At 60.7% G+C, this 14,905-nt stretch overlaps 3 protein-coding genes across 3 annotated transcripts in view; 1 reads left to right on the top strand and 2 right to left on the bottom strand.

Annotated features, from left to right (window-relative positions):
* Positions 1–1,335: 1,335 nt before the first annotated feature.
* Positions 1,336–4,387, bottom strand: VOLCADRAFT_99728 (uncharacterized protein; the record flags this gene model as incomplete). Its single annotated transcript, XM_002958408.1, has 4 exons — positions 1,336–2,333; positions 2,868–3,456; positions 3,668–3,811; positions 4,037–4,387. The coding sequence occupies 4 exons, from the start codon at positions 4,385–4,387 to the stop codon at positions 1,336–1,338; spliced, it is 2,082 nt and encodes a 693-aa protein (XP_002958454.1).
* Positions 4,388–4,737: 350 nt separating this feature from the next.
* Positions 4,738–9,104, top strand: VOLCADRAFT_108139 (uncharacterized protein; the record flags this gene model as incomplete). The annotated part of the gene is made up of 10 exons (XM_002958430.1): positions 4,738–4,841; positions 5,030–5,155; positions 5,499–6,002; positions 6,051–6,097; positions 6,362–6,630; positions 6,786–6,916; positions 7,226–7,518; positions 7,917–8,014; positions 8,279–8,448; positions 8,775–9,104. The coding sequence occupies exons 2-10, from the start codon at positions 5,048–5,050 to the stop codon at positions 9,102–9,104; spliced, it is 1,950 nt and encodes a 649-aa protein (XP_002958476.1). The 5' UTR covers positions 4,738–4,841; positions 5,030–5,047.
* A 1,868-nt stretch (positions 9,105–10,972) lies between these two features.
* The window catches only part of VOLCADRAFT_99726 (uncharacterized protein), a gene marked incomplete at both ends in the record, with an annotated part of 6,402 nt that continues 2,469 nt past the window's right edge, over positions 10,973–14,905 (bottom strand). The window contains 7 exons of the mRNA XM_002958407.1: positions 10,973–11,038; positions 11,288–11,518; positions 11,630–12,823; positions 13,220–13,542; positions 13,800–14,039; positions 14,092–14,133; positions 14,528–14,557. Coding sequence (XP_002958453.1) covers positions 10,973–11,038; positions 11,288–11,518; positions 11,630–12,823; positions 13,220–13,542; positions 13,800–14,039; positions 14,092–14,133; positions 14,528–14,557 — 2,126 coding nt within the window. The remainder of the gene's footprint in view (positions 11,039–11,287; positions 11,519–11,629; positions 12,824–13,219; positions 13,543–13,799; positions 14,040–14,091; positions 14,134–14,527; positions 14,558–14,905) is intronic.

Here is a 14,905-nt window from a genome sequence, read left to right as displayed (position 1 = left end):
GTTTATGGCAACGCCACCAACCTTTTTCGCCTCAATCCCCATGTCATGGATAAGCTGCCAGCAGCCAGAGTATCCGCCGAACAAATGCTGTGAAGCAAGGTGCCAGCGGGGCCAAATATGCTCCAACATCCCAACCAAGAGGGGGTTGGTTCGTCATACACCCTTTATGTCGCTCTTTACTGATTCTCTGTATGAAACCCATCCCCTCCCGTAATCCCTTCATATGCTGGGCATTCCGTTGCATCTCACGACCTTTGGGGGCTGTGAAAGAATGTATGTGTGAAATGGCGTCAAGTCGCAGAAAAAGCAGCTCATAGAGGGGGCAGAACGACCCAAATCCGAAAACCCACTACGTGTACGTGAACACACCGCGTTCTCCTCAATAACTAACGTAACAAATGGCGCCAATGTAATAGCGACATTCAGTTACAACTACTTAAGAGCGCGCGCCGTGCTTGCCGTGCAGCTGCGGAATCGCCAACCCGCCACCGTTGTGGCAAAAATGTCATCAACACTTTCTGCACGAACAACAAGAACAAGAACAACTAAGTGGAATTACTTCCATTACTACTGGTCCAGCAAATTGATATGGGTCGTACCACACGGTAGGCCTAGGGATCGAAGACTCTGCACGGCCTGCCGCCCTAGGTGACGCGGAATCCTTCGCGCGGAACTGCCTGCAGTGATGCACGATGATACTGGCCCCAGCTTGGAGTACGGCACCTTATGATGTGTAAAACTTCTCAGTACGACCAGAAAATGGAGCGACCTACCGCACGGAAAGAAGGCGTCCTGGCACAAATGTACTACCCTAACACACCACGACCTACCAACTGTAAAACACTGTGGAACTGACCTGCAACATCTGCGGTTATCAGTACATTACCAACAAGAAAAACCAAACCATTATACAGGTAGCACGGCTGACCCCTATTACGAAACCTATAACAAGCATCCAAATCACCAACACGCAGCATTCCCCTTCTCCTTGCACTTAACATTGCAAAACCGTTCCCAGCCTCCGCAGCGGTGATCTAGGTGCGCGGCTCTATCTCATCCTTTGTATACATCATACTAATGAGCATTTACGCTGATATCAACCATCGCCGTCGGGCGGAGCTATCGGGCCCTACCCTTTGATACCCAAATGAGGAGGCTCAAGATAGCAGTGGGCTCTATCGAGCAATGGGCCCGCATCTAAAATCACCTAAAAATCTGTATATTTCGGACAGCCTCCAGCTAGCCCTTCGCCCTCCCGGCTCGTGTGAGCCCGTTACATATTTGTGGGCAATGTCACACGCACAAAACCCGTCCAGTCGCACTATCAACAACACCCTAGGGATCGTCATACACCGCCGCATGAGAGCACACCACCGACAGGTACGGGCGACCAAGGTGCTGCGGCAGCCAAACGCAAGCCTCCCGGCACACCGCCTGGCAGCTAGAGATCCGTAGCTCAGTGAGCCGAGGAAGCCCCGCAGCAGCAGCCGCAATGCCGCGCGCGGTAATGCTTGAAAGCCGAGTGAGCTCTAGCCGACGGAGCGCCGCCGCCGCGCCGCTGGTGCTGCTGCCTCCGGCGTGGCTGCGGCTCACCGCGCCCAAGGTTGCCACTGCCCTTGCCGCCGCCGCCGCCAGGGAGTCTTGTCCCAACCCCTTCATGACTGCGGCAAGCGCCGCGGCGCTGCTAGAGCGCGGGATGGCACCTCCCGAAACCAAGCCGGTCCCCAGGACCTGCGGCGTTGCAGCTCCAGGCAGGGCCTCTCCATCCGCAGCAGCAGCAGGGCCAGCAGGCGCTGCGACACTAGCTGCAACACCTTCCCGTCGCGGCACCGCCGGCTCCACCACGATGCCGGCACATGCGTTGCAAGGCGGCACCGGCACGCCGGTTGCCAGCACCGCGGCTTTCGCCGCCGCCGCCACCGCCGGACCACAAGCCACCGACAGCGGCGCCGCGATCCCCAAGCCGCCACCTCCGTCACCATCCACCGACACCACTCCAAGGTCCTCAGCCACCCCGGCCCCCGCCCCGCTTCCCCACACCTCCCCATCCCCAACCGCTCCCAGTTCGGCCAGCGCCGCGTCGGTCACGTAGGGGGCACCCTCCAACGACAGCTCCCGAAGGACTGGCATCGCAGCCAGCAGCCCCAGCAACGCGCCGGTGGTCAGGGCCCCACATCCGGACAGCTCACAGGTCGTAAGGGCCGGCAAGGGTGCGCAGCTCAAGTAGTGCTGTTCAGGGAGGTCCTGACAACCTCCTAGCCGCAGGCTAGCCAGCTGCGGCGGCAGCCGGCCGAGTGCACCTCCACAGCAATCACCACCGCCGCCTGCGCCACCTGCGCCGGTCGCCTGAGTTAGGTGACAGGATTGGAAGTCAGCGACTGATGTGGCTCCACCGGGCTGGCACTGGATCGCAGCAGCTTGCACTCGGGGTTCACCTTCCCCAACACCAGACGGCGATGGCGGCGATGTGCGGTGGCAATGCGCAGACGGATGACACACGACGCAGGTCCCCCACCCAGCGTCAATGCCAGCGTCAACCCTATTGTCACAGCCCCCGCAGTCAGCGCCAAAGCCAGACGCAATGTCAATGTCGTTACTGCTGTTACCAGCATCGCTGCCGCCGCAACTGCCGCCAGCATCGCTGCTGCCGCCGCAGCGCCCGCTGTGTCCGCGGCCACCGCCATCGCTGCCGCCCGTAAGCCCCGAGTGATGGCCCTCGGAACCACGATGCTGAGGCTGATGGTGGTGATGATAATGCTGATGGTGCGACTGGCAACGTCTGCTGTGCAACGCAGCGAGGCAGCATGCGTCCGCTTCCAGTTTCAACCCAGCGCTTGCCGTCGGCCCTGCCGCCGTCGGTATTGCACCTGCTGATGGCAAACTGCCACCCGCCGCCGCCCGTATCGCAGTCAGCTGCTCATGCCCTGCCACTGCGTTCCACATGCCCTCCCCATCCTCAAGCACCAACGACCTCAGCCCCGGCAGCCACGCTGCCAGAGGCAAGCAGTCCTCCGACCATGCCTCCAAGCTCAGTCGCGTGACACTGGTAAGCTGCGGCGGCGGCGGTGGTGGCAATGACCCACCACCACTGAGCCCACTGACGCCAACCAGGTCAGCGCCATAGCACCCCTCGTCGCTGCCCTCTTCCGGCGAGGCCGCTCCTGCACCCCATCGCAGTACCCTCGCACTCGGCACTGACAGACTGGCCAGAGCGGTACAGCCCCGCAGGCCCTCGAGGACCTCCCCATCCAGTGGCAGCTCCAGGTGCAGGCGCCGCAGGGTTGTAAGGCCCGTCAGCGGCGCGAATGCGAGGGCGGCGGGGTGGCCGGTGCCCCACACGGACAGCGACTGCAGGCCGACCAGGGCGTTGAGGGAGGCGAACGAGGGCCCACTGATGGTGGCGTCTGAGAGCTCCAGGGAACGCAGCTGCGAGCCGCAGGGAAGGCTGCAACCGGTCTGTGCGGGGGAGATGGGAGGAAGGCGTAGGTTGGGGAGAGGGAAACTTAGGCTAGTGAAGACGCGAATTGAAGGGGACGACGAAGATGATGATGACGGGGATGTAGGACAGGAGAACAGGAAAAGCAGTGGAGGGGCAGTGGAGGGGTTATCTGTTCCTAATTGGCAAAAGAAGAGTGAAGTGCCCTGCAGATAAACCATGTGCGCACACCTGCAATTTCAGGTGATCCACACTGAGGCTGACCAGCTGTGTGAGGCGGTGGAGGTGCGCCAAGCTCTCGCTGGTAAGTGCGTGTGCCAGGCCGCGGATGCTGAGGGCGCGCAGCCCCAGCAGCGAGTCGCAAAGGTGCACCAGCTGCGCAGAGGAGATGGGGAAGCGCTGCAAGTGGAGTTCGGTGAGGGAGGGAAAGGCGTTCTCTAGTTCCTGGAGGCAGCGCCCCAAGTCCGCACATTCCTTATGCCGCCCCCGATAGCTGTGCTGGCAACGGATTTCCAGGTATTCTATGCGTGGGCAGGCGAGGCGCAGCATCTGCAACGCGGTTAGCAGGCCATCACGGCCGCTGAGGCGAACTGCACGCACGGATTGCTCCAGCCGGGTTCCGTGTTGGCGCAAGGCAGCGAGCAGCTGGTGGCTGCATGCTGCGTTTCGAGCGTTGAAGTCTAGGAAGGTGATGGGCGGCAGACACGCGAGAGTGGGCGCAGCACCACTCAGAAGTGCCGACGCCTTCAGGCTAGTCAATTTGTTGGTCACGTTGCACAACGTGCACAGCCGCGGGCAAACAAGCCGAAGTGACTTGATATCTTCCTGGGGCAGCCGCTTGCAAAGCTGGTCCAAGAAAGACTCTGGCAACTCGGTGAATTGCACTGGAGCTTTGTACGTCAATGCTGTTCCTCCTGCCTCTCTGGGTCCTAAACCTGCTACGTCAGGCATTTGTGCGAAACGCAATATGTTGCCGCCGCCGAAAAGTCCTTTAACAAACTAAACTTATCAGTGAGGAAGCGAGCCTACGCATTGCCATGACATGGCGAAACAATCAATCATGTAGCCCCGTTTCCGATTTTGCAGTATTTAAAGTCTATGGCAGGCTTGTGCCTAGCAATTGTGCAAAGTGCAAGCGCAACAGTGGAAACAAATTTCATTCAGTTCGACTCTGCTAAATGCCTTGAGAGCGCAACTGCGCTTCAAACTTACGTACAGTTAGTTACTGCCGACACAACGAGCGACAGACAAACGATACCCTCTGTTACTGTCCATGACTATGGTTTCAAAGTGGCCCTATGTGAAGTAATGCTAGAGATCATGCTGCAGAGAGTACTCTCATGAGGCGTGCGTTGGGTTGGCTGCTACCTGGACAAGGAACCGGTGGCATCTTACCTTCCTTAAGGTTCGTGAATGTGTTTTTAACGGTAGCAACACACAATTAAGTCGCTATCCGTGGCGGACGTGCATTCCATATCCATAATTAACGACGTAGAAGTTGCTTGTGGCCCTTGTTGACATCTTTCATATACCAAGATTACGTGAATGCACGCTTATCCATTGATCCCGCTACTATCGCAACTGTCTACACAGCAACTGCCCAACACCATCATGGCTCCTACATTCTGTGGAGGCCATCTCCGCCGCCTCCCCAGGAGCATGCACCTGCGCAACGTCAGCCGACGGGCTCAATCCACTCTTTGCAGTTTTTCAGGGAAGGTGGGGCCGGCGGCTTTCAACGCTGGCTCCTGATCCCCACGTAGCCACGGGCAATGTCGGACCCCACCGGGAACCTGGAGTCAACCCAGATCCACATGCCACCGCTTCATTCCCATCTCCCTTTGCCGCATCGTCTCCTCCATCAACACCAGGATTGCAGTCACAACCACAGCTTCCAAGTGCGGTGCAGCAATGCCATGTTGAGTCGCCAATGCCATCACAAATACCTTTGGGTCCAGAATTGTATCCCGATCCAGGGCCCCTGACAGCAGTAACAATCCTCGCAGCAGATGCGGACTCCCAAGTGTCATCTGTGGCGTCAGCCGTCGCGCTGCTCTTGCAGAGCAGCAGCGGCAGTGGTGCTGTGGCATGTACGGCGGCGGAGCCGTCAACAATGTTGGTGCTCGTCCAGCACGTGGCCAACTCGTATGAGTTCGTTCACACCGCCACAGGACTCCCCTGGGCAGCGTCCATCCCGTTAACCACTCTGGCGCTACGGCTGGCGCTACTGCCGCTGTCCATGCGGCAGGCGCGGATTATTCGTTCCAACTTCAGCCTCTACCGGGAAGCAGTTGCGCTGACTGACCAGCAGGAGCGAGAACGGCATCATCAGCAACAGCAGCAGGGGCAGGGACAGGGGCACGGGCAGCATGGCCAAGAGTACCACGGCCAGCAGCAGCACCAGGACCATAACCATCCGGGACCTGGTGTGGCGGCCACCACATCTACTGTTGCTGCTGGCGCTGGCGCTACAGTCGAAGTCGACCCAGGGCTGCCTTCAGTGCTCCATTCCCGGATGCTGCGGTCTCAGGCAGTGCTGTCCAACTTTGACAAGTTGCGGAGGAAGGTGGGCGCGCCTCACCCAGCCTGGATGGTGGTGAACCCCCTGGTGCAGATCCCGGTGTTTGTGCTCGTGAGCGCCACGTTGGGGATCATGTCCAGGTAAGTGACTTCGGCTCGGGAAGGGGCTCTGGATCCGCTGAAGCGACGAGGGAGGCAGATTGGCAGCGGTGGAGATTGGCGGTAGGCGACGGTTGACTTTTGCAATACTGGAGAGCGAGGACGGCTGGCGGCTGTCGGTGTATGACTGGCTAGGTTGCGTCCCGTTGCTCAGTTGAATTGGGAGGGTGAGAAAACGTGACGTGCACTTATGCGAGACGTGTGACTGCGCGAAACCAAATGTCGTACGCCGTACGCCGTACACAGGTTGCCCTGGCCGGGGCTGAGCAGCGAGGGTGCGCTGTGGTTCCCAGACCTGACCCTGCCGGCTGTGGTGATGGAGACGGGGGAGATGCCGATGGGGCCGGCGGGACTGGTACTGCCGCTACTGGTGTACGGCATGACTATGACATCACTGCGCCTTGGTTTCGGGGCCAGCGGGCTGGCTGGGAAGCAGCAACAGCTGCAGTTGCTGCAGCAGCCTCAGACGCCGGGCGGGGCCGCGCCGTCTGGGGAACCCCCAGACACAACGCTAGGTGAGAACGAGAGGTGGAGGACGCGCTAAAACGAAAAAGGCGGGAAGGACGGAGAACGATCTGAATGCCGATACGGTTGAGGTTCTGCTTCTTGGGAATTGCTCTACGGCCAACGCATCCTCACCTGCGCGTATTCGTGCTCGCAAACCCCGCAGCCGCCTTCCTCCGCTCGCTGGCCCCGCTGCTGTACGTCCTAACTACTTTGAATTTGTACTTTAAAGTACAGATGGCCCACGGGGTGCTCGTACACTGGCTGGGCAGCGCAGGGTTTACCCTTTCCCTTCAGGTGGGCGGGTGGGTGGGTGGGTGGGTAGTGTCGGGAAGGAGGGTCGAAATCAGGAGGTCGTTGGGTGGCTTTCCAGGATGGCGCCTGGCAGGGCGGCCGGGGCTCAGCGAGGTGGTATGAGGGTAAGCAGACTGGCTGAGGACATGAGGGCCCTGGGCATGTGCATCTGCATGTGCATCTGCATGTGCATCTGCATGTGCATCTGCGTGTGCATGTTTACGGGGTGCGGTCTTTGTGTAAAAACTGGTGGGACCGCCAATGAGCTGACGTCCGCACGCCCGCTCTCGGCCGCCTGTCTGCCAATCGCAGTTGGCGCTCCGGAACCCAGCCCTACGCGCACTGTTCCTCAGGTTCAGGAACCTGCCTTCCTCCTCCGCCGGCTCCTTGTCTGGGGCCAGCCCCTCCCTGGCGCCATCCCCCTCGAGCTCCACCAGCCCCTCGGTGGACTCGGCCAACAGCGGTGGCAGCGGTTCCAGTTCGCCCCCTCATCCCTCCCTGGACTCGACCCGCCACCTCCCCTCTGACTTAGTCGCCCGGGTGGATGAGACCACAGACCCCAATGTGCTCGTCATCATGGGAGCGCAGCTGAGCGCCAGGCAACAGTGAGTTCGGGGGACTAGGGGAGGATCGGGAGGGTAGGGAGGGAGGGAGGGAGGGAGGGAGGGAGGGAGGCCGTCACTTCCGCCATTCCAACTAACACAGGCACTCACCGGCTCCTTGGCTGCGCTGAAGCACCGAGAAACCACCTTGCCACGGACACCCATTCCTGCCCGTCTGCTGTCCTAATTGCTTTTTTCTCACCTCAAGTGCGTATGATGGATAGAGTGTAGCCGGGCGGAAAACTGTCCGGTGAGTTCCTTTCCTTTTGTTGGCTTTGCCTGATTGTTGTGCTTGACTCACGCTCTCGTGAACCGCCTCCTCCTCACCGTGCCCGGCGTTACCCTCGGCTCGTCACTTAATCCCCGGTCGTCACTTACTGTCCACGGCGTGCCATGCTCAGCTACGCGGGTGCGCTGCACTGCTTCCGGAAGGCGGTGCTGCTCAACCCGGGCCATGTGCGCGCGCACTACTCCATGGGCCAGGTGTTTGCCCTGACAGGTAGGTTGAAGAAACCCCACCTGCCTGACCCGGACTTCGTGTGCGTGTGTGTGTGTGTGTGTGTGTGGAGTTCTTGTTCTTCCCTAATGGCCTCCGCCCCCGTCGGTATCCCCCTTCTGAACCTCATTATGCTGCCATTCATCCGTGTTCAAAACCATCTGCTGCTGCTCGCCCCTTCTGCCGTGTCTCCACCCATGCCGTTCTGTTTTATCCCAATCCACACGCTCGCCCTTTCACCCGCCGGTCCGCCCGCGCGACCCTCAGGCCGCTGGTCAGATGCGGAGGTCAGCTACCGGGCCGCTGCAGAGCTGTCCGCCCCGAGCCCGGAGAGGGGTCAGGCGCTGTACTGCGTGGCCACGGCATTGCACTCGCAGGCAGGGAGCGAGCGGGCGTGTAGGGAGGGGAAGGGGAAGGGGGACAGGTGCAGCGGGGAGGTGAAGGCGGGGTAGCTGAGACGGGACACGGGCTGGTTTGGCTGCTGCTGGTGTACTGCTGCAATGCTGTAAGGCACCACCCGCGCACACATTACCCCCTTTGGGGAGTAATGACCACTTCAGGAGTCCAGGCTAACGGGATGAGGATTGGGGTTTTTCATGAGCATGTGCATGTTGAGATATTGCGGTTGCTCTGTCAGCATGGGTTGGGCTATTGCTGGTCGCCCTGCCCCTCCGCGTCTTCGTTCCTTTTCGGTTTTCCTGTGTCTCTTTTCGCTTACGGTGATGATCGCTCCCGTGGCGGCTACCTTGCCGTGCGGATGCAGGGCAAACTGGAGGCGGCAGCGGCAGCCTATGCCGACGCTGATGCCAACTGGCCGGGCCAGACGGTCATCGTGTACGGCAGGGCGAATGCGCTGGCGGCGGCAGGGCAGCGTGAGGCAGCGGCCGAGGCGCTGGCGGAGGCGGAGGCGCGCGATGCGGCCACGCCGGGGCGGCCGTTCCACGCTGCGCTCGCCCGGTTACGTACCCGGTTGACGGCGGCCGCTACGGAGGAGGGGGAAGGGGGAGGAGGGGTCGCGAGACACGGGCAGGGTGGCTCGGGGCCGGGGTCGGGATCGGGACCGGGCGGCAGTCAACGCGGGACTCCTCCCTGAACCTTGACCGGCTGTGAAGATGCGAGAACTGCGAGGAAGAGGAAAAGATTGCCGCCATGTCTGAATGAGCTGCGGTGAGGTGCAGCTGGACTTCCGTCCAGGCACCACCGGAGTTGGACACGCGTGCGGGGTAAACACATTGCACATGGATTTGCTGGCGTTTAACTTCTTCACCAGCCGTTCCGTGTTCACACAGCAATACAACCGTAAGGGCATGTGGCAGCAGGGAGTGTGAGAACGGAGTTTGGGTTTGCGGATCCTCTTTGTCGGTCCTAGGCCACTCAGAACCGCGCGGTTTATAACGTTGTTTCAAGAGTAAGCGCTGCTTGCTATGTTTCACCGCTTATCGTAGTTATGAATCAAAATTTACTTAAAATTTATTTTATATATTGCTACATCGCGGAAGTTTGCCTTACAACTCAGCTATTAGGAAGTGGCAGTAAAAATATAGCGAACTCCTCCCGCAGAACATCATGAAACACAAACTGCACGCCAGGACGATCCTATTTCTGGAATGTCAGGGAAGTGAATCCCAGTGGAAGCGGAGGCGCCATTGACCCAGCTCCGTAAACAAAGCACGATTGTCCAGCGATCTTTCAAACTAGCAGGAGCGGCCGCGCGCGCGTCAGGTGGTCGTTCAGCGTGGGTTGAGGGCGATACCGTGTAGCAGTCTGTTGGGTAACGACGCCTATTGGTGTAGAAACTCGGAGGCAACCGGTTGCCGATTGCTGACAGTGGTGGCCGTCCCCTCGGGTTCAGGTCGCTTCTCCCCCTCTTTCACCAAGCCCCTCTCGCATCCTGCGCCTCCCCCTCCACCCAAACATACCTAGGCGCCCTCCACCATGTGTGGAGGAGGGAGCGATTGCTACTTCTTGCATTTTACCAGGTACCCACCCCTCCCCCTCCCATCAGTCTATCCATGGCGTCAGCTTTTCACTCGTTCGTGGTTCGTCTCCATCCCCCATCCTTAAAAACCCTGCGAAGGGTTTCTCGTGCTGGGGGAGAGAGGCGGCCACCCTGCTTTGGTCGGCATCGCACGCGCTGTTGTTTACCGCCCATGATCCCCTTGAATCCCTTGTTGTATTTGTTTGCTGGGCAAGTCGGAAGTAGAGCGTTGGTAAGTCGCCTTTCAGCAGGGAGATATGTAGCTGTGAGGACGAGCCTCATTCGAGTCCTGATCCTTGCAGAAAGGACAGCTTGTAAGTGAAACGCTAGTCATATGCGAAACGCAGAAGTCCCCGGGCCGGCAAGTAAGTCGCAACGGCTGGTTTGTGGGAAGATGATCGCGGCAAGTGGACGTGCGAATTACTGGGCACCGTCATCTCAAAGTTACAATTGAAGATAACACACGGCACCTGATGGTATGAAATCTTGAGCCCAACCAGCGCAAAGCGTTATGTCTAAGCCACTAAAATTGCTGCACAGTTTGGGGGGTACAGGGCGGGGTATTATGTTTGTGACTCTAAAGGCTCTTGGGCCTCTGCTAGCTCGTACGGGCTCGTTTTAAAACTCTCCGGGTAACGCAACCGAGGTGTAACACACACATACACACATGTTTGGTCGTTACAGATGGACTGGCGGACATGGCCAATCCTATGGGCCGTGGCCCCACCCCCCAACACGTTTCGCGCTGGGGCCCCGTCCAAAAATTGGGCAATATCCATATCAACACTACGCCGCTGGACCACTTCCTTAGGTAAAGTTGGCCTTGCGCACCATCCTCGCCCCTTCCTTCTCGCGTTCAGATTATAATAAGCACATTCGCATGCACATACATACAGCCGCCTGCAACGCCACCGCGATCTCCTGCCCCGCCACCACCGCCTACGATGCCGTCTCCCTCACCTGCCCCGCCGCCACCGCCGCCGCTACCCGCGCCGCTGGCAACGCCCCCCCTGCTCCCGCGCCACTAGCACCTCCGCTACGTAGCGCACCTGCAGCAACACCACATACGACACGTAGCGACACACAAAGAAGGCATAACCTGGGGGGATGACCTGTCAGCCAACTCGTATTAAAGCAATCCCAAAAGTGTTACGATTCGGCGGGCTTCCATCTTCACTGACTCACTTCACTGTGAAGAAGGAACCCACTTCACATTCACGTCGCGGAGCGCCGGCCTTCCTCCTGGCCCGGCTGGGCCTGCCCCCACTGACGGTGGTTCCCCATTGCCGAGAACCCACCTGCCAGGACGTCATAGTCCACACGCTCAGCAGCAGCTTCGCCCGCGCGGCAGGCATCAGCCGCAGCCGCAGCGCCACCGTATCCAGCTCCACAATAGCTGCACACAGCGCCAAGGCCTCCTTCTCCTCCTCCGCCGCCGCCGCCGCAGCCGCCTCAGGGTAGCTGGCTGGTGCCGCCACCCCCTCCGTGTCCTTCCCCCCATCATGTTGCTGCGTTTGCCGCTGCTGCCCCTGAGCCGCCGGTGTATCAGTGTGGAGAGTGGACAGCAGCTGCCGCTGCTGCGCAGGCTGCTGCTGCTGCTGAGGCTGAGGCTTCGGCTGCAGCTGCTGTTCTGCAAGCACCAAAAGGGAGTAAAGCTCCATCTCTGTGAGAACGTCCCCCTCGTCCGCTGCCACCGCGTCCGTCGCCGCCTGGATTGGCCCCGTCCCCGCATCTGCCGCCTCTACCGCCTCTGTCACCGTCACCACGTCGCGGCCGGACGCTTCCGTCACCCTGGTTGGATGCCTGGGTGCCTGCCCGCCAGCGGGCCCTGCTTCCAATGGCATTGGTGCTGCTCCTGTTTCCGCTGCCGGCGTTGCGACCGCCGCTGTTGGCCGTGGGACCTCCGCCCGCGCTGTTGGAGCTGATCCTGCCGCAGCACCCAGCTCCGTCGTCGCTGCTGCCTCCGGTGGCCCTCCTCCTCCTCCCCCTCCTGAGCCATCTCCAACGCTGCCGCCGCCAACCAGGCGCTGTATTCCCGATCCACATGCCGTCCCCTTCTGCCCCTGTTGATGTTCATCCTCATGGTGGTGTTGCTGCTCCAGCGCCACAAGCTGCCTGCTCACGCCCGCGCCATCGGCAACTGCATTCCCCGCTGCAGCCACGTCCATATCCATTGCCTCGCACACCTCCACGTCCGCGTCTATCTGCTCCTCTTCCGCGGTCCTGCCAGCATCCGCTTCCATGGCTTCCACGGGGCTTCCAGCAGCAGCCGCTCCTGCCGGGGTCATCGCGGCGGTGGCGGTGGCGGTCGCAATAGAAGAGCCCGCCTCCGTTGGGCACGGGGTTTGCATGGAGGCCGCGCCCAGGGCTGCGGACCCTCCATCGCCGCCGCTGTCGTGTGCGTCTGCCCGCGTCTCTGTGTGGCCTTTGATCACCATCGTCGCGCTGGGATTCACATAAGCGGGCGCCGAAGCCAACACGCTTGCACCTGCTGCCTCCACGCCAACCTCCGTAACCGTCAAGGCCTCCATCTCCGCCGTCACCGCCACCGCATCTGACACCCCGCAGCCCAAATCGGCCTCCCTTCCATCACCCCTAGCTGCGGCCGCCGCTGCAGCTGCGGATTCCACCGCACCACCAACTAATGCTGCTGCTGTTGCCCCCGCGGCGGCGGCGGTGGCGGCAGGGAAGTCACTCACCGGAGCCTCGGGTGGCAGCTGCTGCGGCGGGGTGCCGGCGGTGGCGGCGGCTGCATCGGGGCTAGCCGTCGTCTTCAGCAGGTGGCGGCGTAGCAACGGATCCAGGCGGGTGGGATCCCAGTGACTTGGCGCCACCTGTCGGAAGGAAGCAGTTTGTTGGACGTTGTGCGGTGTGGTGAAGCGAGATGGGATGCAGTGGAGCAATGGAACGTGTATCTGTGGCAATGAGACCCATTAGTTGGATAAGAATCGGCGAAGGAAGGAAATAAAAAGCAAGCGCGAGTTGCCCGGCTGAGGTTTCGGAGCCTTATCTATCGTCCTCAGGAAAGAACACCTAATGGCGTCATATAGTAATTCCTTTGTTGGCGGCTTACACCGTAGAGGAGGCGTAGGTCTGTAATAACAGTGTGCAGTGTAGAGATGGACTCCCGGTGGCGTGGGGTTACATCAGAATAAGGTATTATTCTGATGTATAGACCAAAGGGTCTAAGTTCACGGGTCGGTTTTCTCTCCTTCTCGTCGTCATCGTACCTCCACACACCCGCGGAAAGGGCCCCGGAAGCCGCGTCGATCCAAGGCCGCTATCGCCCTCGGCGTCGTCCGCGCTGCAGACGATTCGTCCGCGCCTACGTCCGCCGTCCTTTTTGAATCCTGCGAATCCGGATCCAGGACGACGTGACACACGGCCACGTGGATCCAACCCTCTACCGCCGTCTCGCCCTCGTGCTTCCCCTGGGCCCCGCCGCTGCCGCCTTCAGGTTCTCCTTCTTTTTCTCCTTCCTCCTCCTCTTCTCCTTCGTTGCCCCTCCATAGCTCCAGGGGCAGGCCAGGATCAAACCGGATGCGGTGGGCTCCTGCGTCGAAAACAAGACCGACCGACCCACGGGTCGCAGGAGCCTCAATAGGCGGGCTGTAGTTTTCTCATCGCACTTTATGCGACCGCAGCGCCCGTAGTAATGTTACCCGGCCCCCGTGACCCAAGCCATAGGCATGCATCATGCAGGCGCAGCCAATCGATCAACATGGGGACACCCACCTCCTTTTCCCCCCGTAAATCCCCGGCCTGGACACGCAACCGGCCCCTACCGGTAGAGCAGTGTCGTACGCTTACCTGTCTCCGCGTCGTACCCGACCAGCCTGCCGGTAAATAAGCCTCCATCCCAGCCGCCGCGCCTGCCGCAGCCGCCGTCACCAGGAACACCCGCAAGGGGCCCCACCGACACGCCTGCGCCGCCCTGTGCCGCCAGGGCGCCTGCCGCTGCTACATCTGCTGCCGCTGTGTCTGCTGCTCCTGCTGACTCTTTCTGGGAAAGGCACGAGTTCATCACGTGATCCTCACATACGGGGAGGGCTACGGGGTAGGGGCCGCACGTGCTGGGACACATGAACACGGAGACCCCTACCCGGCGCCCCACCAATGCGGCTCCTCCGGCCGCCTCGGCGGACTGAGGACAGCGCACGGGGCGGGGGGGACAAGGAAGAAGAAAAGCGATCAAAGAGGAAGCAACAGGAATTCGCAGGGGATTCAGAAGGGACTCGCACACTCACATTAGGGATAGAGGGAAGGGAACGAAGGTAGAGAAAAAACGCTGTCGTGGTGTTGGTCGTAGGAGGGGTTGACCCGGGAAAGAGAGATGGAGCTCTGCGAGGAACAGAAAGTGCGCCGCAGTAACGGAGACGATGCAGAGGCATAGTCGGGACTGCCGCGGGGACAGCAGCGGAGGAAAGTCCGGCACGTGCCCAAATCGAGGGGAGCTGGGCGCATGGGGCCGTGTCCGCGCCAGTCCACGAAGGCAACCCAACGCAAGGCCAGGCCAGGCCAGGAGAACCCCATCCCACCGCCCATATCCTCGATGTATTCCTCGTTGCCTGAAAAGGAGATGGAAGAGCTACATGTTGAGGGCAAAGATGTGGCGGGCTTCCTGCAGGGGGGGGTTTCACGACTGTCTCGTCGGGCTCTGCCCTCCGATACCCAGCTCCACTCCCCGCGTCCACCCCGCCCCTACACCCCCCTCCTCCTCCTGCCCCTCCCCCTCCTCCTCCTCCTCCTCCTGCCCCTCCCCCTCCTCCTCCTCCTCCTCCTGCCCCTCCCCCCCTCCTCCTCCCCGACACCGTCACCATCACCCCACCTGGCGAAGGAATTCTGAGAATGGCAGCACGCCCGGAGGGCACCTGCCGCTGCCTTCGCCGCCGCTGCCCTCGCCGCCGCTGCCCTCG

Source organism: Volvox carteri (assembly GCF_000143455.1).
Source record: "Volvox carteri f. nagariensis unplaced genomic scaffold VOLCAscaffold_94, whole genome shotgun sequence".
Taxonomy (NCBI): Eukaryota; Viridiplantae; Chlorophyta; class Chlorophyceae; order Chlamydomonadales; family Volvocaceae; genus Volvox; species Volvox carteri.
This window is presented reverse-complemented; position numbering and strand designations above follow the sequence as displayed.